Raw genomic sequence first — 27448 nt, 5'->3', positions numbered from 1 at the left:
CTTGGACGCAGACATGACATGGTATGGATTTGGTTCAATGTGGGCCCAGGTGGTAGGTGGGGGGGTGCAAATTTTAGTATCGCCTAGGGCAGCCAATGGGCTAGAGCCGACCCTGGGTGCAGTTAGCGGGGACCGTCAGACCCCTGCAGCACCGGGCGGTCAGCCTCATCGCACGCTGCAGTGAGCAGCCTGTTCAGTAGAGTGTGCAAGAGTGTCTCAATAGTTAAGTCCTAAACGGCCCCTCATAATATCGTGAACATTTTTAAAAATACTTTTGAAACTGCAAAATGCATTTCCTGCTGAAAATGCATTGGAATGCTAAAAGCTCAAATGAATTTCAGATAATTGCTGAAAATACAAAAATGAAAAACGCTGAAATGAATTTAAGGAAATTGCTAAAAATACAGAATTTGCAGAAGCTGAAGTGAATTAAGAAAAATACAGATATAAGAAATAATGAAATTACTTTCAGAAAATGCAGAAATGGCAAAAGCTGAGATGGTTTAAAAAAATGTGTTGTAATTGTGGTACTGGTAATACTAGCAGTAGAAGAAATAGTGGTAGTTTTAGTTTCAATAGTAGTAGTAGTGTTACTAGTAGTACTAGTATTATTAGTTGTAGTACTAATACCATTAGTCACAGTAGTATTTGTAGTAGTAGTGAAAGTAATAGTATTATCATTTGTAGTAGTAATATTAGTAGTAGTTGAAGTATTAATAAAAGTTGAAATACTAGTAGTACTTTTTATTGTAGTAAGAGTAGTACTGAATATTTCAGATAGAATATTTGTCAGTGGCGGCTGGTGGATTTTTGTTTTGGTAGGGCCAGCCAATCAGTTTGAGTAAACATCCCAATTAGATTCAATGCAAAAAAGGGTATCAAACTGCGCACTGAGGAGTGAACAATTGTAAACGTGATGAGGGCAATTTTGAAGGGGACAAATGGGACCACGAAGCTCTCACCATCCCACAGATGCTCTGTATGGCACTGCACGTTTTATATGACAAACTTGTAAGTAAATGCACTATTAGACTCAGCTTATAGAGATTTGTGCATATTGTAAAACATATTCTTGCATTGTGATTTAGGGTTTAAATGCGTCTTTAGTGTAAATTTCCAGAGGAACATTAATTCCCTCTGCTCACTTTTAAGGCAAAGTATCAAATGTGTTTATTTCAAAAGAAGAGTTCAGCATTTTCTGCTTTCTTCACAAAAATGAGTGGATTCCAATCTCTTTTTGGTAGGTACGGTGCACCTATAGATCTTTTGTGGCTCATGAAACTCTTTTCACTAACAATGGTTTATTTGAAGACTTTGAGTCAGGATTTAGATCATCAGATCACAGAGACAGCATTGGTAAAAATGATGATTTATACCTTTGACACCATGGATTATTGCATTCTCATGCACAGACTAGAATTGATTTGGGCTTAAAGAAACGGCCCTCAGCTGGTTTGAGTTTTTATCAAATCGATTGCAGTTTTGGATTGTAAACAGTGAAACCTTGATGACTACCAACAGTTGTCCTGGAATTCCACAAGATTCTGTGCTTGCACAAATTGTATTTACCTTATATATGACTGCTATTTTGCACCTGTTTAATATATAACAATCAGGCACTTCCTGTTTCAAAGTGATGTAAAAATATTAGTTCATGAATGTGTTATTTCTAAGCTAGATTAATGTCCTTTATTATGAGTCTGCTCTTATAATCTTCTCCAGGTGATTCAAAATGCTGCAGCACTTGAACTAAGAAAATGGATCATATTGTATTGGCTTCTCTCCACTGGCTCTTGTTAAATCAAGAATAGAATTTAAGGTACTTCTCCAAATCTCTAAAGAACTTGGTGGTGAGGCACCGTATTATCTAAAGCAACTTATACCACCACATTGCCCTACCAGAGAGCTGCGTTCCATAAATTGTGAGTTACTTGTGGTTCCAACAGTCTTATAAAGTAGAATAGAAGCCAGAGCCTTCAGTTATTAACCTCCTCTTTTCTGGAACCAGCTTGCACTTTCAGTGTACAGATGTTAAAGTCATCTGAGGCAAATTTGTAATTTGTGATTTTGGGGTAGACTAAATAAAATCATTTGAATTTATTTGCACTTATTTTTAACTTTTAACTCTTATTTCTTTATTTGTAAACTAACCCATAGACTCATATTCTAACCCATAGCATTATATTTTATTCTTCTTCCACACTATGTTGTATTTTTGTCTGTCTTCTAGTCTAGTTAAAATTCCTTATGTGTCTGACATATTTTGGTAATAAATATTTGCTGATTCCCTCCTGAATGTAGGCTGTAAGATATGTTCTGTTTAGTAAACTGGGTCCGGCTGTTCATCATTTTGAAAATGTCTCATCCATGAACCATACGTTTTTACATTTGTGTTTGTGTCCAGAATGAACTCTTGATAAACGTGTTAGACACGTTTCAAAAGTGTTTAAAAAAAGTGTAGTTAACCAACACAGGCACAGGCTTTGTGCTAAGCTAGCTTAACAATGTGCTGTACTTAACACACAACATATGTGCCATTCCAAATGTTCTCTATAAACACGTTAGCATTCACACAAGTTTCTTGATGGTTTTGCTAAATAAACCCAAGCATTTCTCTGACAGGATTAGGGGTAACAACAGCAGTGCACAGCAAATCAGACTGAATCCTTAAACTTCATGACTCCTTCGAAACCGTGGTAGGTGAAGGGTTCAAGGACTGGACTACATGTGTCTTGATTAAGGCAGGCCATCCTATTGTTTTCACAACTGTCCTCGCTGCCTGGGGTGATGTAGACCCCATCAGTAGAGTGAATCGACGGGTCCTCGTCAAAGTAGTTGTGTGGCCGCAGAAGGACCCCGCCACCGTTGCCCACGGTTACCGTGTTGGGGATGTCCTCGGAGTGAGGGATGTGGAGGAAGCCAGTGGTCACCCAGGCAACCAAGTCCTGCAGATCCATTTACACATCATGCAAATTCCTTCAGCTTAATTATCTGAGATTTAAGTTCAATATAAATTAGTATAATCTTATTAATTTCACATAAAGGGTTCTTTGTCAACGCACCTCGTCTTCTATGCTTTCGTTGTCTTCGATGTACTTGCTGAAGTCCACAGATGGCGACCAGATGTTGTTTTGACTGTACAGGCTGCTGCTGGTCTGTTCCAAGTCTTTATGTTTGGTTACTGCAACCTTATATCTGGAAAAAAAAATAGAAGAGACGCAGAGTGAGATGGCTTTGGGTGGCCAGCAAAACCATGCCAAGATCTAAAGCTGAAAAGCTGATGTGTGTTTTCTCACTGTCACGGTTTGGGTTCTTGTCTTGTTTTATTTTGTAGTTTCATTCTGTTTTCCTTTGTAACTTCACTTCCCTCTCAGGGAACTCGAGCTGCGTAAAAACGCTGTGGGAACGCCTCTGCGTGACCGCGTCATGAAGTACGTGTGAAATCTAACCAATGGCAAGCTGGTACGTCATAGGCGGGCGACGCCAGGACCAGGACGCTATAAAGGGACCCGAAAGGCAGGACCTTTCATCTCTGTGCCTTCATCTAGTGCGTGTGAAGTTTGACTAGTAGTAATGGCTGAGCGGTATGTACAGTGTGCACCCCCTTGCACCCGTTTCATTACGGGCAGGGACTCGCACGCCTTATGCGTCGTCTGCTTGGGCGTGGAGCACGCTCAACTACCCCCTCGTCGTGGCTGAGGCCTTTTCAGGCCCTTCACCGCTGGACCCAGGCACTCGTTTCCAGCGTCGGAGGCACGCGCTGCGGGTTCCTCCACCCCGGACGAGACGCCGCTCTCACGATTCCTCCAGCTCTGAGGAGCTGGATGTGGTGAGCGTGGAGGCAGCGGAAGCTGACGTCAAGGCGCCTCATTCCCCCACTGCCGCCCAAGAACGGCTGGAGGTCCTCACCCGAGCAGCTGACAGGCTTCGTATCAGCTTGCCGGCGAATAGGCAGCAGCCTACTACAACCGGTAATCTGCAAGAACGGTTTCTGCCTTCCCGCAAAGTTCCTCCGCGCCGGTGCTTTACGTTCTTCCTGGACTTGGTGTCGGAGGTGTCGGCGTCCTGGGGGAAACCGGTGTCATCTCGCGTGTACAACCCGCGTACGGCTTTGTACTCGTCTCTAGCTGATTCTAGGCAACACGGCTATGTGAGCATGCCGGGCGCGGAGGGGGCCCTGGCGGGCCACGTTTCCCCCGCGGCCGTGTCGCTAAGGACACCGGTGCTGCCCACCAAGCCTTTGAGGACTACCTCGGCTCTGTTGGGCAAGGCTTACTCGGCGGCTGGGCAGGCGGCCTCCTGCCTGCATATGATGGCGCTCGTCCAGGCGTATCAGGCAGAGCTGCTTGCCGACGTGGCCGAGGGGAAGGTGCTAACTCCGGAGGCAGTGCCTGAGCTGCGGCACACAGCTGACCTTGCGTTGAGGGCCACGAAGAAGACGGCGAAGTGGCTACGGAGCGGCACCTGTGGCTGAGTCACTCTGGCCTCAAGGAGAAGGACAAATCCTTTCTCCTTGATGCCCCTCTTTCCCCGGCAACCCTCTTCGGAGGCGCCATTTGGGCCGTCGCGGACAAGCTCCACGCGGAGAGGCGGCGGGCAGACGCCACGTCCGTCGACAAGCCTGCACCACCTGGCGCAGCAGGAGAGCGTCGCACTGCGTGCACCCCCTCATCGAGGCTGGGCCGTAGCGCGGCACGCTCAGTATGGAGAGTGATCCCCACCGGAGGGGTCAGGGTGTTAGCGCACTATTCGGTGCTCCCTTCCCCCCGGTACTCTCCGGGAGTCAGTCCGCTGTCCCCGCCGCCGCTTCGGGGCACGGCCGGTTCCAGCGAGCGCGAGCCCGAGGCCCGTTCGCTCCCTCCGAGGAGGGTTCTGGCTCTGCTAGACCAGCTCTTCCCTGCCAGTGCGCTGTTACAGAGCGCTGTGTCTGTAGACCCAGGTGTTCCAGAGACCAGCCCCGAGGGGCCAGTGCCCTTGAGAGACTTTTTGGGAGAGTGGCGAACCCTCCCCAATGTATCTCAATAGGCCCTAGGTACAATCCACGGAGGCTATGCCACCCAGTTCAGGTGGCGGCCGCCTCGATTTCGCGGGGTGCTACCCACTGTGGTAGACCCCCAGCAGGCTCGGATATCGGAGCGAGAAGTACAGACCCTGCTGTGGAAGGGAGCCTCAGAACGAGTTCTTCCTCCAGAAAGAGAGTCGGGCATTACAGCCACTACCTCATCGTTCCAGAGCACTGGAAGTTCCTGAGGTTCGCTTTCGGGGACAAAGCTTACCACTACAAGGTTCTTCCATTCGGCCTAGCCCTCTCACTCCGTATGTTTACCAAATTCGTGGATGCTGCTCTGGCGCCAGTGCGTCTCCAGGGCATCCGCATTTTGAACTACACAAACGACAGGTTGATTCTAGCGCCTTATTAACATCAAGATGTTGCGCTTGCCCACATCAACCGTCGGGAGACTCAACGCCAGGAAAAGCATGCTGTCCCCAGTGCAGAGGACCACCTTCCTGGTCATTATTTGGGATTCGACCACGACGCGGGCACATTCGTCTCCTGCTCGAGTAGTTTCGACCCTCCCTGCAGTCAAGCAGGCCAAGCTAGGCCAGCCACCCACTGTGAAACAGTTTTAGAGACTGCTAGTTCTCCTGGCAGCGGCATCCTATGTGATCCTTTTCTGCCTGTTACACTTAAGACCGTTGCAGTGGTGGCTCAGGGCCAAGGGGTTCTTCCCGAGGGGCAACCAGCGCCGTCGATCGAGGTCACTCGGCGTTGCCAGGGCAGACACCCTGTCGAGACAGGGGCCGAGGCCCAGGGACTGGAGACTCCATCCTGATGTGGTGGAACTCCTTTGGTGACTCCTCGGCCGTGCCGAGGTGGACCTTTTTACCTCCAGAGACTTCTCTTTGTCCTCTGTGGTTCTTCCTGGTTGCTCTGCTCCCAGGGGTTCTGGAGAGGGTCCGTCAGGACGGCGGCCTACTGCTAGTAGCCCCGCTCTAGCCGGCCCAAGTATGGTTTGCGGACCTTTTGTGGCTCCTCGCAGGTCCTCCGTTGGAGAACCCCATCAGGGTGGACCTGCTGTCTCAGGCGTCGGGGTCCATCGTTCACCCCCGCCTCGAGCTATGGAAACCATGGGCGTGGCCCTCGAGGGGACCCGCCTCTTACAATCCGGTCTCTCGACCGAGGTTGTTGAGACCATCGTCCACTCCAGAGCCCCCGCTACGAGGAAGGCGTATGCCGGTAGATGGAGGCTTTTTGCCACTTGGTGTTAACTGCCCAGTCGGTTAAGTACTGGAGTTCCTGCAGGAACGTTTTCGCCACAGGTTTATCCCCGTCTAGTATCAAGGTATATGTGGCGCCCTGTCGGCAACCCATGCCCCACTAGATGGGCGTTCTCTGGGGAGACACCCACTGGTTCCCTGAGGCTGAGGCCAGCAGCCAGCACTAGAGTTCCGTCCTGGGACCTGGCCATCGTACTATAGAGGGTCTCTCCGGCGCTCCCTTCGAGCACATGGCATGAGGTCGCAGTGAAGTATGTGGCTCTTAAGAACCTCTTCCTGCTTACTATTTCTTCCCTCAAAAGTGTTGGAAATATGCAAGCCCTCTCGGTGGCCCCATCGTGCTTGGAATTTGTACCCGTTATGGTGAAGGCATTCTTACTACCTTCCCCCGGCCACATTCCTAAGGTCCCGTCCACTACGGTCGGGCCTATTGTGCTGCAGGCATTCTGTCCTCCTCCGTTCCTGATGTCGGACCAGGCGAAGCTCAACCTTCTCTGCCCAGTCAGAGCCCTAGAACCCTGTGTAGGCTCTCCGAACAGTTGTTCGTGTGCTTCGGGCCACCCAATACTGGGGGCCCGGTGTCTAAGCAGAGGGTGAGCAAGTGGGTGGTTGAGGCCATCACACTAACTTCACACCACGGTCTGAGAGGGAACGTCTCCGGTTACAAATGTAACCTTAGTTCCCTGAAGGGAACGAGACGCTGCGTAACTTTGCCATACTCCCGGCTTGCCCGTGGCACTTGATTCGGCCTTTCAGAGATGAATAGTCCTGCCTTTCGGGTCCCTTTATAGCGTCCTGGTCCTGGCGTCGCCCGCCTATGACGTACCAGCTCGCCATTGGTTAGATTTCACACGTGCTTCACACTGTTCATTGATTAATCAATAAATCGACTAATTGTTGCTCTATTTGGTAACTATGTGTATGTAATATATTTATAATAACGTGACGATCAAATGACAAACTGTTAATAAGATAATTGAACACAGCATTTGTCAAAGTTGGTATAATTTCTTTATATGCACTACTCAAAATAAATTAAAGGAATACTCTTTTATAAGGGCATAGCATAAATTCAATTGCGCTTCTCTGATAATTAGGTAAGTAAGGTAAGTTGAGGGGGTTGTGGTGGAATTAACCGGTGCACAAAATGGGCAACAATGAGACGCTCCCTAAAAACAGGACTGGTTTTGCGTTTGGAGGCCAATTCAAATTTCTCTCTCTTGACCTCTTTGACTGGTTTTCCATTTCATCACTACTGGGAGCAAGAGGCAATTTTCATTACCCTATAGGAGTTGCACAGAATTGGCCAACTCCTCCAGGATGGCACATCCACACGTGCCGTTGCAAAGAGAATTGTTGTGTCTCCCATCACAATCTCCAGAACTTACTCTAGGAGAGCTCGACAGAGCCATAGAAAGTCCACAACCTTCTGCTGCTTTGTGCAAGGAGGAACACGTTGAGCACTACCCGGGCCCTACAGACCTCCAGCAGGCCACTGGTGTGTGGTCTCTGTCCAAACAATCCAAAACAGACTTTTTTAGGGTGGCCTCAGGGTGCGACGTCCTGTAGTGTTACCTCAGACCTCTACGGGCTAGAAAACGGCAGTCTGACTGCAACCAGGTATCGGAAAGAAATCTTTGAACCCATGCTCAGACCCTAGGCTGGTGCCGTAGCAGCATGCCGTGACGTTTTCAAGAATGCATACAAGCATGTGGGGGCCACACAAAGTATTGAGAAGCATTTTGAGTGAGACATTTTATTTAAACTGGCTAGCCTACCACATCGTCAGGCCTCTGTAGGCTGAATCTTTTCCATCAAAAGATGTGGCATAATTTTGTTACTAACACATTAAACTGTCCATATCAGTATAGAAATCCAACATAATTGAACATAACATCTTTGCTAGTTCGTCTTGTCCATCGTACCAGAGAACACGCCAAGTAGCCATGCCATTGCAAGGTCTTGTGATTCAGAGTGATTTGTTGTTAGTCTAGTGTTTAGTCTCTAGATCTCTTTCTGTTCTCAGGTTTAGTGTAGATTTTTCCCTTTGTTTCCCGTTGTTGCAGAGTTATTACACTTTTTATCAGGGGTATTCAATTTTTTCCATATTCCAGACTCATGGTGCCAAAGGCTTTGGGCAGTGTACGTTAAAATATTTACAAATGTCATTATCTTCAACATCTCAACAAAATCAAATTCAAGTCTATTTCTGAGGTGTTTCCACAGCAAAAGTGTTTTGGCATTGACGAGACAGGCTCTTCAGCTGTTAATGTCACATTTCTAGTAAGTTGGGCTTTAATGGAGATTAACAGGTTTACTACGTAGTATTCTGTGAAGAATGGGCCATTTGCTCTATATTCATGAAGGATGAAAATGATTTGATTTTGATTTAGTTCCCGTAGAAACCACCATCATCACTTTTTAAAATGAAAAGTGAGGATCACATGTCAACCGCAATGATATATTGGTGTTGTCACCAGGTTTTAGTATGAGATAAATTGTTGTCTGCATATAGATGAGATCACTTTGTCATGTTTTCTTATGTGGCCGAGGCACATTGTTTTGAAAGTGATCCAAATATGAATCATTATGAAATTTAGCACATGAAGTTTACAATCAAGCAGCACATATCTTCACTTCCCTATCTTGATAAATGATCTAATACAGCTTTTCAACTTTTTCAAATCGACTTCACTCTTAACAGTATGAGTTTGCCCTTTCTTACCTGGCCCAGGACATTGCCCTCTCCTCAGGCTGGCTCTCTGGGAGGTGATCTCCAGTAAAGCTGAACACCTGCAGCCTGTAGGAGCGCTGGTGACCCCAGCGGTTGGTCTTGTTGCTGGCGATGTGGAGGTAGCGAGGAGTCTTGGTGTCATAGCGCAAAGCGGCCTCCTGTGGGGATGTCATAATAGATCTTAGTCCCTTATTCAAGATTCTAGATGTTACTTGGTACTTGCTGCAACACTGGTGGAAATCTGTAATTTTAATGAACCAAAAATATGAGTAGTAAATAGTACATAGGTTGCCAGAATGATTCATAAAAGGGGAATTTGTGTGTTTAAAAACACAACTGCCTGATATCCAGTGATATCAACAACATAATAATTACAGAACCAGTTGAACCAATTCAGGATTGATTGTGGCATTTCTTGTAGAAAAAGGCTGTAGTCTCTTCAAACACCAGAGTCCTTTTTGTATTTCACTTCATTCTACCATAGCAATGCTGGTGACACATAAATAACCATCTCAATATATTTCCCAATGTGAGACACAAGTGGCAGCATGAATCTCTGCAAGTTATAAAATATGATATGTGAAGATTTAAGGGGTTGGGGAGGTTCAGCCAGTCCTCTCTCGAGGATCACTTTTGAGGGCACTGCATTTGTGTGATGTGTGTATCAGCAAGTTAGGTGTGTTTAATGTGGTGCAGATGAGTTCATTTTGGTATCAATCCTAGGAACTGACAGCCAAACAACTTGTAAACACAGCACTTACATTGCTTTTTGCTTCGTTTTTGGTCTCAACCAAGTCCTGAGAGAAACCTGGTTTCTTTGCAATATGGCACTCCCCTATGTCCTGTGTCTATTTGCTGTTTGGCTCTCGGTAAGTAGTGTACAGTGAATTTTACAGCTTTTCCACTGAGGCTGCTGCTGGAAACAAGATGTCACAGCCTGTTGTCTTATCAATTATTTGTCTCCGTTCCCTGATTGCCTCCCCTGCGTATGTAACCTCTGTTCGTTTGTCGGCTCCCTGCCAGATCGTCTTGTGTCTTCTGCCAAGCCTTCCAGCCTGCTCGTAGTGAATGATCCCCGCCTATCTGACCATGCCTGTCTCCTGCCCGACCCTCGCCTGTCTGACCACGCCTGTCTCCTGCCCGACCCTCGCCTGTTTGACCACAGGCATGGTGTTAATACATGCTTATTGCTAAAACTAGCTAGCTAGCTACTCAAAAAAGTGTCAGCTGATTTTAAAGTTAACTTAGTGTTAACAGTCTGAGGATGGCTCACATACCGTTTGCACGACTGTAACACTTATTCAACCGTCATTTTACGCATTTGATTTTACGCAACGATTCTACCACTGTCGGGGCAAATTGGCATCTGCTGTGGAGGTGTTTAGCTACATCTGAGCTACTTGCAGCGCATTGATTTACTCGACCCATCCTCGCCTGCTCTCTTTTTCCCTCTCACTCTCTACACAATGGCTGTGCGGCGTTCTGTTTATATTTAGGCTCCCATGTTAAACGGTAAGAGCTTACACACTGCCTGCTAGAAATAGAACCAACGACTATTTGTCACGCAACACGCAGGCCTTGCAAGCGATTCCAGGCAAAATTGAATATGAAAAGACATTATATGTCAAAGGGTCGCAGCTGGGGCAGGATGCCTGGAGGACTCACACGCAGGGTTTCCAATGACAAGGTGCTCTTTATTCCAAAAACAAACCAAAAACCAAAACCGACGTGCTCCAACCACGGGAGACATTTGACAATGACGCGACCAGGGACAACAGGCACACGGGGCTTAAATACACGAGGGAGGTGCAGGTGATTGGACACAGGTGGAAACACTCAGGCAATCACGGGACAAGGCAGGAAGTGAAGTTAACCCAGGACCACAAGGAACATAAAACTTCAAACTAAAACAGGGAAAGAGACCAAACCGTGAAAGAACCCCCCCCTCAAGGACCGAATTCCAGACGGTCCTAAAGGGGAGCAGAACCGGAAAAATTCAGACAAGGGGAGGGAGGGTGGGGACCCGATGATCCTGGGCCGCGCGGGGAACTCCGGGTGATGGCGGCCATGTGTCGGGTCCTTCGGGGGGCCTGCCGGGTCGGCGACCGGGCCTCAGGGTCTCGGGGGGCCTGCCGGGTCGGCAACCGGGCCTCAGGGTCTCGGGGGGCCTGCCGGGTCGGCGACCGGGCCTCAGGGTCTGGGGGGGCCTGCCGGGTCGGCGACCGGACCTCAGTGTCTCGGGGGGCCTGCCGGGTCGGCGACTGGGCCTCAGGGTCTCGGGGGGCGTGCCGGGTCGGCGACCGGGCGTCAGGGTCTCGGGGGGTGCCGGGCGGTGCGGCTCCGGCCTCGTCGTGGCGGGGGGCGCCGAGCTGTGCGGCTCCGGCGTCGTGGGCCGAGCTGTGCGGCTCCGGCGTCGTCGTGGCGGGGGGCGCTGAGCTGTGCGGCTGCGGCGTCGTCGTGGCGGGGGGCGCCGAGCTGTGCGGCTGCGGCGTCGTCGTGGCGGGGGGCGCCGAGCTGTGCGGCTGCGGCGTCGTCGTGGCGGGGGGCGCCGAGCTGTGCGGCTCCGGCGTCGTCGAGGCGGGGGGCGCCGAGCTGTGCGGCTCCGGCGTCGTCGTGGCGTGGGGCTCCGGCCCAACCCCTGACCCCACCCCCCCTTTCATGGACTGACTTCCAGGCGGTCCCAAGAGGGTGGGAGGGAGGGGTCATGGTCAGGCGCCGCGGGGTCGGGACCGGGGGCGTGGTTCTCGGGGCAGGAACGGGCGCGGACGGGGTTCTCGGGGCAGGAACGGGCGCTGACGGGGTTCTCGGGACCGGAACGGGCGCTGACTGGCGTCTCGGGGCCGGAACGGGCGCTGACTGGCGTCTCGGCGCAGGAACGGGCGGAGGCGAGGCTCTGGGGGCCGGAACGGGCGCAGGCGAGGCCCTGGGGGCCGGAACGGGCGCAGGCGAGGCTCTGGGGGCCGGAACGGGCGCAGGCGAGGCTCTGGGGGCCGGAACGGGCGCAGGCGAGGCTCTGGGGGCCGGAACGGGCAGAGACCGGCGTCGGGGGGCCCACTTGGGCTGGGACGGGCGTCGTGGGTCCGGGTCAGGAGCCGGGGCTGGAGGGGTTTGTGTCCTCCTCCTCCCCGAGCTCTTTTTCCTCGGGTTGAGGATGTCCCGCAGCTCGAGGCACGCCTTCTGATAACTTCTGGGCCCAAAAATGAAATCAGTTTTGCGAAGAAAAAACGGGCTCCTCACATCCAGGTAGTCCGGGCCCAAGTCACACCAGGAGTCTGCTGAGTCCTTACGTGGTCGCGTCATTCTGTCACGTAGGCGTGGAGGTGCAGGCGGAAGCAGGACTCAAACGCAGGGTTTCCAATGACAAGGTGCTCTTTATTCCAAAAACAAACCAAAAACCAAAACCGACGTGCTCCAACCACGGGAGACATTTGACAATGACGCGACCAGGGACAACAGGCACACGGGGCTTAAATACACGAGGGAGGTGCAGGTGATTGGACACAGGTGGAAACACTCAGGCAATCACGGGACAAGGCAGGAAGTGAAGTTAACCCAGGACCACAAGGAACATGAAACTTCAAACTAAAACAGGGAAAGAGACCAAACCGTGACATTATATTTCATTTTGACACAAATACAAATTAATAAAAGGCATGTTGATGTTTTAAAGTCTCGAGTTTATGACATTAATGCAGATATACAAATGTAATAAAAAAAATAAAAAAAGATTATCGATTTTCAAATATTGCACCTGTACACAATGCAATATTCTGTAATGTATTTACCGTCAATACTGCCGACGTTGTCTTTTCTGTAATCAAGTCTGTATATATTTATGTGTAACATGAAGTATACTGCTTGAGTGCAGTAAATCAATGGGAAACATGCATGTGTCCAGACAAGGCTAGCAGCAGCAGCGCCGCGTCAGACACGTTTCTGGTGTGAAAAGACAGAAAAATCCACGCAGCTGACACGCAACAGAAATGCCACGCCGGCAGTGTGTAACCGTCCTCACACACGCTTGTTTACATGCCGGTTTTCTCTGTAACACAGGTGTTGTTTCGTTTTTTTTACCTTATTGTATTTAACAGTGACATTGTTGTGCTGAGTTGTTGACCTAAACGTTTTCTTGTTTTACAGATTCTTGTGGTGTGAGGATGCTGTGAAGGTACTGTGAGTTTATCTGTGAGAAAAGGGGTTACCTTTTAAAACATTGGTTAAAACACGGAAACTATGGTAGAACTGTCCAATTTCCCAGCTTACACCAACAATGTGTGTGCGCATTCAACTCCATTAATGCACTCAAGGTCCACTTAGCAAACATTTACCAGAAAACCCAGGGTGCAAAAGACTACAGAGCCAACTGCGATCCGGACACAGGTGCTCAGAGGGCTTCCTATCATCCTTGGGGACAACCCCACAGACTTCTTCAAAGCAGGCTTTGTAAGTAAGCTCTTGTTGTCTTATTTTTCACCATGACACTCTTCTATTGATTAAAGTTTTTTTCAAATGAGAAATATAATGTAATGATTGTGCTCTTCTGTTTTTCTTTATTTAGGAATCTGACGATGACTATTCTTTTTGTGACCTTGACATTGGGATACTTCTTATTGAGCGTGAAGGTGCTGTGCTCACATCTTCCCAGCATCTCAGTCCAGCCTCGTAGAAAATCATCATTGAGGGAGAAGTTGTGATGGACAACATTCAAGATCTGCCAAAAGCAATGTGCATTCTGTTTGGACTCATGTATGCACTCCATACTTAACTACCCCAAGACTATGAAGCTCACATTTCAGTTCATACAACAGGTATTGCTCTTGTTAGGCCACACTGACCCAAAGCCAAAGCTACAGACTTTGAAAAATCAGCTCGCAATGTAAAGAGATGTCAATCTACTTTAGGAAACTGACTTTTCTTTTATTCTTACCTCTGGGGTAAACCTTTTTATTTTCTGTAAAACAGGTGGACAAACAGACACATACAACACTGACACACCTATACACACTTAAATTTAGTAGGAAGCGTGCTACAGCATGTGACTTGTGTGAAAATTTAAACTGAGGGGAGTTGTAGCGGAAAGACATAGGACATTGTTATATTATTATATACATATTTCAGTTCTTCATTAGTCTATGTAGATGGAATTAGATATTGTTCTGATATGATAGTCTGTTGGTTCATGCTCTGGCCTCCCTTCATTGAGGCAGATGAAACAGATCCTTTCTGTGTTTTCTTGTACATTTGAGTGGAGGTTTCTTGTCAATTATTTTTTGTTTATGGATTAACCACTTAAATCTCAGGGAACATCCACATTTTTTCCTGTGACATATTCAGCACACATGGACAACACCCACAGACACACACAACACAGACACGGAAAACACCCACACAATTTTTATTTTATTCTAGATTACCTTTTCCAAATTACCCTTTTCAGATTAAGCATTTTAGGTTGGCTGTGTTGATGTTGACCTGATGTGAAGTTTTTCATAATAAGATTAGCTGTGTTTGGCCATTTTTCTTAAAATTAAAATGCATTGGACAATTTACAGGTGTTTGTTTTTTTAAATCAAATTTAATTGAAACAATGTTTAATAACCACTCCAAAGCTAATTAAATTAGAGGAAAATACAATAATTGTGTTAAACACTGTCAGAAAAAGAGGTACAATACAGGTCCATTTTTGTTCCCTAAGGTACAAACTTTGCAAATGTACCGTTAAAAGTACACAAATATTTAAGGTACAATTACGCACCTTCCATTGTACATTGTGGACTTTTCTAGGTCTAAGGTACATATTTGTTCCTTACATATTTGTACCTAAATGTTTAAATGTAAAACGGCAGGAATCAGTGAATACTCATCTCAGCAGAAAATGTCATCTCTCAATATAGAAACACAAGTTTACCTATACTGTCAAACTAATTAACTGTAGCCTAAAGTTTTGAGACATGGGAAAAAGGTTTTTTGGTGGAGTGTCCCATTGAATCATTTTTAATCAGGTTAAGGTGGAGAATGTAATTATTTATATTCACAAACAGTATTGAAGAATTTGATTTTAAAACCTGTTACCCTATTTATATTAGAATGAAACTGACAGATAATTGTTAACGCTTTAAGTTGTGTTCTATTGAAAGGATCTAGCTACAGGCTAACCAGAGCTCGACTCGGTGGAAGCATAAAAATTGCAGCGCGGAAGGATACATGAGTGTTGATCAAAGTCGGGACATTGGGCTTGGACATTTATCCACGGAGGATTTAATCACAGAGTTTTTTTGGAGTAGAGGTCACTGAAGAGGAGAGTAATTTCAAAGGTAAATTATTTGAAATTTTAATCAGTGTTTGTGGTGTTAATATTCAAAGTTGGATGTTAACTTTCACTGTTTCTAAAATATCATTGTGGTGGCGGGCGTGGTTTCAGCTCGGCTGCAGGGGGGAGAGAGGGGGAGTGGCTCGGGGAACGGTGCCAGGTGAAAACAATAACAACCAGCTGGGGATAATTGTGTGTGTGTGCTCTCCCCTATTTGAGCAGTGAGACGGGGGCGAGCGAGGAGGAGAGACCGACCGAGCGAGCGGCGTGTCATCGCGAGCAGGAACAAAATACTTAAAACAATAAAACCTTTGAAGCCCACCACCCTGGTGTCAGTGCCTGTGTCCGGAGCCGTACCAACCCACACCGTACAGTGGCGCCCAACCCGGCAGAATGGCGGACGAGGCACAGCAGGCGATGCCGGCCCAACCAGCACTGGCACTGGGCCAGATGATCGGGGAGCTGGCGGCGATCCAGAGGGACCAGGCCGAGGCTAACCGGCAGTTCCTGGGGGCGCTCCAGGCCCAGGTGGGGAGGCAGGCCCAGGCGCTGGAGCTATTGGTGGCGCGGTCGGGACCCACGCTACCACCACCGGGCCCGACAGCACTGGCGAGCCTAACCCTCCACCGCATGACGGCGGAGGACGACGCCCAGGCCTTCCTGGAGGCCTTCGAGGCGACGGCGGAGGCATGCGGCTGGCCGGAGGAAGAGTGGCCGGTCAGGCTGGTGCCCCTCCTGACCGGTGAGGCGCAGACGGCGGCCATGGGGCTCCCCCCGGCGGCCCGGAGAGTCTATGCGGCCGTGCGGAAGGCCGTGGTCGACCGGCTGGGGCTGCTGCTCGAGGACCACCGGCGGCGATTCCGGTGGGCCAGGCTGGGGCCAGAGGACAGGGCGTTCGCCTACGGGCAGCGGCTCCGGGACGCCGCCGCCAGGTGGCTCCGGCCGACGGGGGTAGAAACGGCGGCGGAGGTCCTTGAAGCGGTGACACTGGAGCAGTTTGTGGGGGGGCTCCCGGCCCGGACGGCGGCGTGGGTCCGATATCACCGGCCACCGACGCTGGAGGCAGCCACCACCCTGGCCGAGGACCACCTGGCGGTGCACCGTAGCGGGCAGGGCGGCCGGGAGGGCGCGCCGCCGGCGACGCAACCAGCAGCAGCGCCAACCGGAAGGAGCCCGCAGCGGACCGCGGGGCGGCCCACACCGGCCCCACGTCAAGCGCCGACAGCCGTGCACCGGGACCCCCCGACCGCAGCAAACCCTGGCACCCTTCCTGACCCACCGAGAGATTCTCATACGCCAGGGCAGGAGTGCTGGAAGTGCGGGCGGCCCGGCCACCTGCGGAGGGAGTGCCCGCTGATGGAGGTGGGGCAGGTGATCCGGGTCGCCGGCGCTCCATCACCCTCCCCCGGCCCGGGAGCGACGTACCGCGTTCCGGTAAGAATCCAGGGTGGTACACGCCAGGCGATGGTGGATTCGGGCTGCTCGCAGTCCATGATACATCAGAGCCTGGTTCGGCCAGGGGCATTGGTAGAAGCGTCGCGGGTGAAAATTAGGTGTGTGCACGGGGACATTCATGAGTATCCCATAGTGTCCGTCGAACTTAGGTTCAAGGGAAAAAAATATAGAATAAAGGTCGCGGTTAGCTCCCACCTGACGCACCCAGTAATTTTGGGAACGGATTGGGAGGGATTTAACACGCTAATGGGAGAGGCTGCGGGGGTGCGTTCACGACCGACAGGGACATGCGGTATCTGTGCTGTGCTCAGCGGTGACGCGAGGTCGTCCGACGCCGCCGGGGGAGAGGGGGAACCGGCGGAGCCTCCCGTGGAGACTCCGGTGGTTCCCGAGTTCCGCTCCATGGAAGATTTTCCACTCGAGCAGTCTCGTGACGACACTCTACGCTCAGCCTACGACCAAGTGATACGAGTTGATGGTCATTTGGTGCGCCCTGACGCAGCACAGTCATACCCGCACTTCTCATTGATTAGGGACAGACTGTATAGAGTGAGTCGTGACACTCGAACGGGGCAGGAAAACACCCAGTTGCTGGTGCAGAAAAGCCGCCGGGAAATGATTTTCCAGGCGGCTCACTATAATCCGATGGCGGGTCACATGGGATACGGGAAAACACTAGACCGGATAATGGCCCGATTTTATTGGCCGGGCATCCGGGCGGACGCGCGCCGCTGGTGTGCGTCCTGCCCGGAGTGTCAGTTAGTCAATGCACCAGCCATCCCGCGTGCCCCGCTGCGGCCTCTACCGTTGGTGGAGGTCCCGTTCGAGCGCATCGGCATGGATATAATCGGGCCATTCCACCGGAGCGCACGCGGATACCGCTTTGTGCTAGTCCTCATGGATTATGCAACCCGGTATCCGGAGGCAGTGCCATTGCGCAATATCTCTGCAAAGAGCGTTGCGCAAGCGCTGTTTCAGGTCATCTCCCGGGTTGGAATCCCGAAAGAGATTCTAACAGACCAGGGCACCTCGTTCATGTCGCGCACACTGGGAGAACTTTACGGGTTACTGGGCATTAAGTCCGTCCGCACCAGCGTTTACCATCCCCAGACTGACGGGTTGGTGGAGCGGATGAATAGGACGCTGAAGTCCATGATTCGTAAATTTATTAGCGACGATGAACGTAATTGGGATAAATGGCTTGACCCTCTGTTGTTTGCAGTCCGCGAGGTTCCCCAGGCCTCCACCGGGTTTTCCCCCTTTGAGCTTCTTTTTGGCAGATCACCAAGAGGGGTGCTGGACCTTATTAAAGAAAGCTGGGAGGAAGGTCCGAGCCCCGGGAAAAACGAGATCCAGTTCGTCCTGGACCTACGAGCAAAGCTCCACACACTGGGTAGGATGTCACGAGAGAATTTGCTCCAGGCCCAGGAACGACAACAGCGGCTGTACAACAGAGGAGCCAAGCTGCGAGAATTCACACCGGGAGAAAAGGTACTTATATTACTTCCTTCTTCCAACTCAAAACTCCTGGCTAAGTGGCAAGGGCCCTTCGAGGTCACACGCCGGGTGGGGGATGTTGACTATGAGGTGGTGCGGTCTGACAGGGGCGGGGCTACACAAATATACCACCTCAACCTCCTGAAACCCTGGAGGGAGGCGGAGTCTGTTTCTCTGATCTCCACAGTATCGGAAAGAGAGGACCTGGGGCCGGAGGTGCCAAAAGCGGTCAATCCCACCCCGCTCCCGTGTGAGGGTCATCTCTCTGAGGACCAGAGAGCAGACATTGCCCAGTTGCAGGAGCGGTTTGCTGATGTGTTCTCCCCCCTGCCAGGCCGCACCGACCTGATAGCACACCGAATCGAGACACCCCCGGGGGTGACGGTGAGGTCACGACCCTACAGACTACCCGAACACAAAAGAAAAGTGGTTCGGGAGGAATTAGCGGCTATGTTGGAGATGGGGGTAATAGAAGAGTCCAACAGCGCCTGGTGCAGCCCCATCGTTCTGGTGGCCAAGAAGGATGGGACTGAGCGGTTCTGCGTGGACTACCGCAAGGTAAACGACGTGTCACGATTCGACGCCTACCCAATGCCCCGGGTCGACGAACTCCTGGACCGGCTGGGCACTGCACGTTTTTTTACGACCCTGGATTTAACTAAGGGCTACTGGCAGATTCCCCTGTCGTCAGAGTCCAAAGAGAAAACAGCTTTCTCCACTCCGTATGGTTTGTACCAATTTACCATGCTTCCCTTCGGCTTGTTCGGTGCCCCGGCCACGTTCCAGCGCCTCATGGACAAGGTGCTGCGTCCGCACGCCGCATATGCAGCCGCATACCTGGATGACGTCATTATCCACAGCACCACCTGGGTGGAGCATGTGCGGCGGGTGGGCGCGGTGCTGGAGTCGCTGAGGCGGGCCGGGCTCACGGCAAACCCGGGGAAGTGTGCAGTTGGACGGAGGGAGGTACGGTATCTGGGGTACCACTTGGGGGGGAGGCAGGTGCGTCCCCAGGTAGACAAGACAGCAGCAATTGCAGCCTGCCCGCGCCCCAAGACGAAAAAGGAGGTGAGGCGGTTTTTGGGGCTGGCAGGTTACTACAGGCGGTTCATCGCCGGGTTTGCGGACCTCACCAGCCCCTTGACCGACCTGACCCGGAAAGGTGCGTCAGATCCGGTCCAGTGGTCGGAGCAGTGCCAGCGGGCGTTTGAGAAGGTAAAACAGACTCTCTGTGGGGAGCCGCTCCTCCACACACCTAATTTTTCTCTCCCGTTTGTGCTGCAGACCGACGCGTCGGACAGGGGGCTGGGGGCCGTTTTGTCCCAGGAGGTCGAGGGGGTCGACCGCCCGGTGGTCTACATCAGCCGGAAACTGTCGGAGAGGGAGGCCAGGAACAGCACGGTGCCTGGCCATCCGGTGGGCGGTGGGCTCCCTGCGCTACTACCTCCTGGGACGCTCATTCACCCTCTGTTCGGACCACGCCCCGCTCCAATGGCTCCACCGCATGAAGGATACTAACGCCCGGATCACTCGGTGGTATCTGGCCATGCAGCCGTTTAACTTCAAGGTGGTCCATAGGCCGGGGACGCAGATGGTCGTGGCGGACTTCCTCTCCCGCCCTCTGGAGGGAGGGGGGGGGGAGTAAGCTAGGCCGGACGGCTCCCCGGCCTAAGTCGGGCGGTGGGGGTATGTGGTGGCGGGCGTGGTTTCAGCTCGGCTGCAGGGGGGAGAGAGGGGGAGTGGCTCGGGGAACGGTGCCAGGTGAAAACAATAACAACCAGCTGGGGATAATTGTGTGTGTGTGCTCTCCCCTATTTGAGCAGTGAGACGGGGGCGAGCGAGGGGGAGAGACCGACCGAGCGAGCGGCGTGTCATCGCGAGCAGGAACAAAATACTTAAAACAATAAAACCTTTGAAGCCCACCACCCTGGTGTCAGTGCCTGTGTCCGGAGCCGTACCAACCCACACCGTACAATCATCTTGAAAAAAATGGCTTCAATGTGGAACCTTGTCTTGACTTTTTTTCAGAGGCATCAAAACATGTTAGGTCTCCGCATATGTTGAAAAACTACTGCACCTGTAGACTATGCAATGAGAGACCCAAGTGGTCGTAAAGTTGGAAGCTACTCTTATGTATCCATTTGTGATGTACTTCCGAAATACTGCTCTCGTGAAGATGTTTGGGATTCTATACAGAGAGAGCGAAACTGTGAAAGAGATGTACATGTTCTAACTCATTATAGAGATTACTGGATGACCTTAAGAAACTGTCATCAGAGGGACCAACTATCATTGTTAATGGTATGGAGAAGCATGTTTTTGGAGCTGTAGCTGCAATATTGGGAGACAATCTGTCATCTCACATGGATTTACCATGTCTTTTGGTGCTGGTCGAATCTGTAGATACTGCATGGCTACTCACTCTGAGATGAGAGAGCAACCCAGTCTCCAAAAAAAGCGTGAAATGGCTACGTTGGTCCACCGTGATAAACGTAGTCATGTCACGTTTTCCCCCAAAATAACGTTACTATGTTACGTTTCTTTTGGCCCATTCATTTACATTGCTTTGCAAATAGGTCACGTGACTATCAAGTTTCCCGGTAGCAAAAAGAAAAACATGGCGGACGGTCAGCATAATCTCCGTCAAAAACACAATATTTTAAGAAAGCATCAGCATTTGTATGCATTTCGATGGCATTTCTAGCGAGAAGTATGCGTTATTCTTTCATAATCTTCTATCAGAGACTGTAGAAGACCTTCCGTTTATTCGTTTCTGCGAAGATTTGAGTGTCTCTTTGGGAAAGCGTCGCTACGCAACGCCTTTAACGGCGCATTATTAAAAAAACACTTCCAGTGGGGGCGTTACCGTAAAGAAGCGTTCAGCCTTAAAGCCACTAATCGCCAAACAAAACAAACTCAAAGCACACGAATCACATTATGACTTTTTAAACATAAATTCCCTTACTTTTATGAGTTTTCAATGAAAGAATGCATAATTTCCGGGTGTAGCCAAGCCCGGGACATCCCGAATTATGGGCAATTTTGATTTGTCCAGCTTTTTGACAGCTCCAGTCCCGACTTCCAATCACAGCCTCCTAAGTCAATGACGCGCCTTAAACTCTCGGTTGTTGTGTGATTGCAACTTCCCCCCCCCCCGAACATTACGTCTTGTTTACATGGAAAAGGGGGGCGGGGCTTCGCCTTCAGAGCGGAGCGTCATTTCTCGCTCCACACGTCTCCTCTTTTTACTGGCCAGGAAAACGGGCGATCTATCCCACGTGGGTCTGGCTCCATTCCATTGGCTCTGACGAATCCACGGAGAGGCGGGACTTATAATTTGCCCGGCAAACGGAGAGATTTGAACTCCATTGCTTGCCCTGTGCGTGAAGTGGCCGTGAGGCCTCCACTAAAGTCTCTCTCTATTTGTTCTGCTTTACTCAATAAAAGTAAAACCTTTACAGATATACTGTACACACACTAGGCTAACATAACGGAGATTCCAGGCTTCGTCCTTTATGTTTTATGGGGATAGGGGGCCCCCGGACTGTACACTGCTGGGCATTTACACACTAAAACTGTCATATTTATGAAAGCAAAAGGTTTATCTTGAAATGTCTTGTTGTCATGATAAAAGGGAACATAAGTGAGTGTGTTTGGATGTGAAAATCAGTATATATATTTTGATATTTGTATGGGACACACAAAAAACAGAAGAAACTCAGATTTGCTTGGGAAAAAACTACTTACAGAGGCTTTATCCCCATAAAACATAAAGGACGAAGCCTGGAATCTTCGTTATGTTAGCCTAGTGTGTGTACAGTATATCTGTAAAGGTTTTACTTTTATTGAGTAAAGCAGAACAAATAGAGAGAGACTTTAGTGGAGGCCTCACGGCCACTTCACGCACAGGGCAAGCAATGGAGTTCAAATCTCTCCGTTTGCCGGGCAAATTATAAGTCCCGCCTCTCCGTGGATTCGTCAGAGCCAATGGAATGGAGCCAGACCCACGTGGGATAGATCGCCCGTTTTCCTGGCCAGTAAAAAGAGGAGACGTGTGGAGCGAGAAATGACGCTCCGCTCTGAAGGCGAAGCCCCGCCCCCCTTTTCCATGTAAACAAGACGTAATGTTCGGGGGGGGGGAAGTTGCAATCACACAACACCCGAGAGTTTAAGGCGCGTCATTGACTTAGGAGGCTGTGATTGGAAGTCGGGACTGGAGCTGTCAAAAAGCTGGACAAATCAAAATTGCCCATAATTCGGGATGTCCCGGGCTTGGCTACACCCGGAAATTATGCATTCTTTCATTGAAAACTCATAAAAGTAAGGGAATTTATGTTTAAAAAGTCATAATGTGATTCGTGTGCTTTGAGTTTGTTTTGTTTGGCGATTAGTGGCTTTAAGGCTGAACGCTTCTTTACGGTAACGCCCCCACTGGAAGTGTTTTTTTAATAATGCGCCGTTAAAGGCGTTGCGTAGCGACGCTTTCCCAAAGAGACACTCAAATCTTCGCAGAAACGAATAAACGGAAGGTCTTCTACAGTCTCTGATAGAAGATTATGAAAGAATAACGCATACTTCTCGCTAGAAATGCCATCGAAATGCATACAAATGCTGATGCTTTCTTAAAATATTGTGTTTTTGACGGAGATTATGCTGACCGTCCGCCATGTTTTTCTTTTTGCTACCGGGAAACTTGATAGTCACGTGACCTATTTGCAAAGCAATGTAAATGAATGGGCCAAAAGAAACGTAACATAGTAACGTTATTTTGGGGGAAAACGTGACATGACTACGTTTATCACGGTGGACCAACGTAGCCATTTCACGCTTTTTTTGGAGACTGGGTTGGAGAGAGAACTTCAGTGAATCAGATTTTGTTTTAAGAAATGTTGATGTACACATATACCATTTAGAATGTGTAAAACAAAATCCAGAAAACAAAGGAATGTATGGAGTTCGTGGTGGATGTGTATTTGACCAGTTAGATTACTTTGACGTCACAACATCTCTTCCTCCAGATGTCATGCATGATTTCTTGGAGGGTGTAGCACCGTTGGTATTGAGGCTTGTTGTATGTAAAGCTCCTCAAGAAAAACATATAACCATACAATAACTAAATGAGGAACTAAGAAAGATGTCTATTGGACAAAATGGTAGGACAAATAAGCCTGTACCTTTCTCAGAAAATATTTTACATGAATCCAGTGTTGTTGGATCTGCTTCACAGAAGTGGTGTTTATTCCGCCTACTTCCCTTCTTGATGGCACACAGGGTACCTGAAGGCTGCAATTACTGGCGAATCTATTTATTGTGTCGTGAAATTGCCGACATTGTACTAGTTGCTAAAAAAGAGTCTCTTCCTCTTCTTGACCAATTAATTTCTCTGAAGGAACTTTGTCAATGTTACATCAACTTTAAGCAGCCGCCATCAGTTTAGACAGTGTTGGGAATTTTCCTTAACTAATATGTTTGAAGAGTATGAGAGGGTTATGGGACCCAGTGTTAACATACTGTTACAGTCTCTTCCTTCAGCTCTTAGGCATTCCATAACTGTTAGTGAGCGGTACAAACCGTAACGTCAATTTTCAGGACATTACACTTAACTGAGTAACAGAGGTTGTGATAAACAGTGTTAAATACTGTAAGGGAGACTTTTGTTGTGGGTCATTTGCACTGTGAAAAAATACCTTTGTTTTTTCAGGTCAAATATATTCTAAACATACACACAGATTCGGCGTTATGTGGAAAACTATTAATTCCTCTTTCTTTCTGTCATTACTATTACGCCTCCTTGGTGAAATATGAACAGGACTGGACTGTACTTCACCCTTTCGAGGTGATGGATTTGCATGCTTTGGATACATATTGTGTCGATGATAAACTGTTTGTTAATATGCGGCATTTATGTTAAGCTGTGTTTTCAGTTGGTTCTTAAAAAAATGTATTCAATTTTTTTAAATGCTTTTTATATTGGACATGACATCCTAAAACATTGTGGCATTTTGTTTTGTGATGTTACATTATCTGGTTGTGAGATGAATTATTATTGAATCTGTGATTTAAATTGTTTCCCATTTTAAGGACTGTCTGTAAAGTAATGTCTAAAATTCAGTTAGTTGTTTGCCTTTTATTTATTTCACTTCTTAAGGAATAAAAAGGAACTTTTTTGCCACCTAAAGGTACAAAATGGCTTTGTCACTGAGGCAGTACCTCAATGGGACAAAATTGTACCTTTTCCAGAGGTACTTTATTGTACATAGGGTACATTATTGATCATCTAGGGTCAGTATTGTTCCTTAGAAGGTACACACAGGTAAGGTACAAATTTGCTCCTTTTCCTCAAGGTACAATAATATCTTTGAGAGTACCATCCCTGTTACAAGCTTTTGTACCTTAAAGGTACTGTTTTGTACTTTTTTTCTGAGAGTGAATGATGAGTAAAAATAACAAGTCATAATAGATAGTTTTATCTATTGATTTTGAGTACACACTACTAATAAATATAAATATTAAACTTAAGGTTCCACGTTAATACAACGCAACATGTTTAGTTTCAGCTTGTGTAAAAACTTACGGTTCCACGTTAATACAACTCAACATTTCTAGTTTTAGCCTGTGTAAAAACTAAAGTGGGATAGGGCAACGGCTCCAGGCGATTTGCGAGTAAAGTCAACTAATTTGGGTTTACAGTGCAATTGTAAAGGTGGAATAAACCCCTTCACCTGTTCTGTTGTGAGTTGCTTCTCCACCAGCTGAGGGACCATAGAGTAGTGATCGGGCATCCATGGCAGCGACACATTGACATACTCCATGTCTTTAGTCTGGAAATAATTATTCACACCTGCAAAAAGGACATGGGGCAAACATGTTTGCAATACTATTCATGTTTTGTTGTATTTTTAAATCATTGATATGTATATCTATAGACAAGTCGATGAAAGCATTTGGCTTTGTTGTTTTCTAATTATGCATTCATTGAGTCCAAATTAAATAAAAATGACATTTACATTTACTTTTAAAAGACTAACCAGCTTTATTGGTTAATAGTATCTAAATGTTCATTCAAATGTAAAAATGAAACGGTATTGCACTTGATTAGAATTATGTTTTAATGCAGTCACTCTTGACTAAATGAAGTTCAAGCAAACTTTGAATCAATCCATCCAAGAAGGAAAGACAACTTAAGCTGGTTCTATTCATTCATCTATTAACTAATTTGTCTGCTTGAGGTGATGAAAGGGATTGTGAGTCGAGTTAAGACAGCTGATTCTAGAAAGCATTCCAGAATACAAATTGTTGTCATCTGGCTACTGTATTTATGACAAATATGTCAGTGACGGACCAGACCAAGTGTTATTATTTGACCTTATAGCCTAGAAGGCTTTATATTGTGTTATGATTGTTGTCAGACATCATGTAAATACAATTATAGAGCGCTACATATGCTTTTTAGCCTTGGCCATCATACAAAGATGTTTCATGTTCCTCTAAATTCCAATACCCCCTCCCCCGCCAAGACAAACAAGGTTCGAATGCACCATAACTCACCCAGCACATCGAGGTCCACCTTAAAGTTAATAAAGTGAGTGTGGATGTTCCCCAGCACGTTCTCCGCCACCTGGTGACCGTGCCTCAGGCTGCCGTCCACCAGATAAGAAGAAGAGATGTAGCCGGTGGCGTGGACCTTGGCCTCCACTGACCCACTCTGATAGAAGATGAAATCCCACATGTAGTCATAGTTCCCGATGGCCGTTATGGTCCTGAAGATCAGGGCGTTGTTCACCATCCCCCCGTAGCTGTTGTGGAAAAAGTCCGAAAAGTGTCTCCGCAGGGGCTGACCCATGTTGTGCTCAAACACGCAGATTGAGTTCCTAAACCTCCACGGGGCCGGGACATCGATATAGCGGTACGTGTCTACGTAGGTGGCCTCGTAGGGACAATCCACGCCGCGCACCAGTTCATGCGCGAAGCGCCCTATTCCGATACTCGTGTCCAGAAACTTGGTGAGGATCATTCCGGGAGTCACCGAACCGTACACGGACATGGCCTCCTGTACACTCAGCTCGTACATGATCCTCTCGCCTTTGAAACGCACATCGAACACTCTCATGCCGGTAAGAGAGCTGAGTCCAAAGGCGAAGCTCCAGTCCAAGTACAATACGTGGTTGTGGCTGATGCTGTAGCGCTTCCCCTCTGGGTAAAAGAGCTGCGGGCCGATCTGCAGAGGCGTGCTCCTGGGTTTCTGTGACCCATAGTCAGGCGACTCCTTGTAAACTATTTTCTTAACGGAACCTGCATCGTATTTCTGTTTAAGTTCCTCCACGGTGTTGAAATATTGGCCGTTGTAAAGCAGCCGCTCCACTTTCCAGTCGGACGCGTTAACGCTCTCGTGGTTAAGCAGCACCTCAAAGCCCACCGGGTGGATGTACATACCTTCCATGTCCCTAAAGAAAGATATCCAGGTCTTTCTGTCCCCGGATTGGACCCCGCGGGGCATCTGCTCGAACGCGTTCAGCGTCTTGTCCGGACCCACGTCGAAGCTCTCTTTCATCAGTTTCTCCAGCTTGGAGAATATCTCCTCAATAAATGTAAATATCATGACGTATTCCCCAATGGTGACCGTGCGCGCATTGATAGGGAGCTCCGTTTTGTACCGCTCCATGGTGACATCTCTGTGGTATGTTGGGTTGGGAAGAGGCCCCACTATGTACTCCTTAATGTAACCTTCTTTGCCGTAAAAGACCACCGCCGTCGCTTCTCGGCTGGGCTTTGCGCCTTTCCCATCCAAGTAAGCCAGTGCGCCAGCCTTCTTGGGCAGCGAGAGCTCTATTAAAAACAAGAAATTTTCTGACGGCTTCGTGATCTGGTTGGTTGATATGTCCAAGTCCTTCTGCCTTAGCAAGTACTGCTGTACCTGCAAGTACTCCTCCCGAGTGAGATCAGCAAACACCAGGCTGCGCTCATCGTGTGTGCGCCTTAGCGGGTGAAGACGCTGCGTGGAGCATTTTGGTGCGCTATTGGTGTGGATCCCTAACAGGACGATGTTGAGGATGATGGAGACAAGGACAAAGACGGCGAGCGCCCATTTCACGAAAGAATTCATACTCCGCTTTACTAACATGCACGGGAAAGGGAAAGGAATGAGCTCTGGGCTTTCGGTAAAGAGAGGAGCG

At 48.8% G+C, this 27448-nt stretch overlaps 1 protein-coding gene across 1 annotated transcript; it reads right to left on the bottom strand.

The window, feature by feature from the left end:
* Positions 1 to 590: 590 nt before the first annotated feature.
* On the bottom strand, positions 591 to 27448 carry aoc2 (amine oxidase copper containing 2). Its single transcript, XM_037476108.2, has 5 exons — positions 25824 to 27448; positions 24998 to 25116; positions 9005 to 9171; positions 3063 to 3195; positions 591 to 2945 (listed from the first exon to the last, which is right to left on the bottom strand). The coding sequence occupies exons 1-5, from the start codon at positions 27394 to 27396 to the stop codon at positions 2655 to 2657; spliced, it is 2283 nt and encodes a 760-aa protein (XP_037332005.2). The 5' UTR covers positions 27397 to 27448; the 3' UTR covers positions 591 to 2654.

Source organism: Pungitius pungitius, chromosome 12 (genome assembly GCF_949316345.1).
Source record: "Pungitius pungitius chromosome 12, fPunPun2.1, whole genome shotgun sequence".
NCBI lineage: Eukaryota > Metazoa > Chordata > Actinopteri > Perciformes > Gasterosteidae > Pungitius > Pungitius pungitius.
This window is presented reverse-complemented; position numbering and strand designations above follow the sequence as displayed.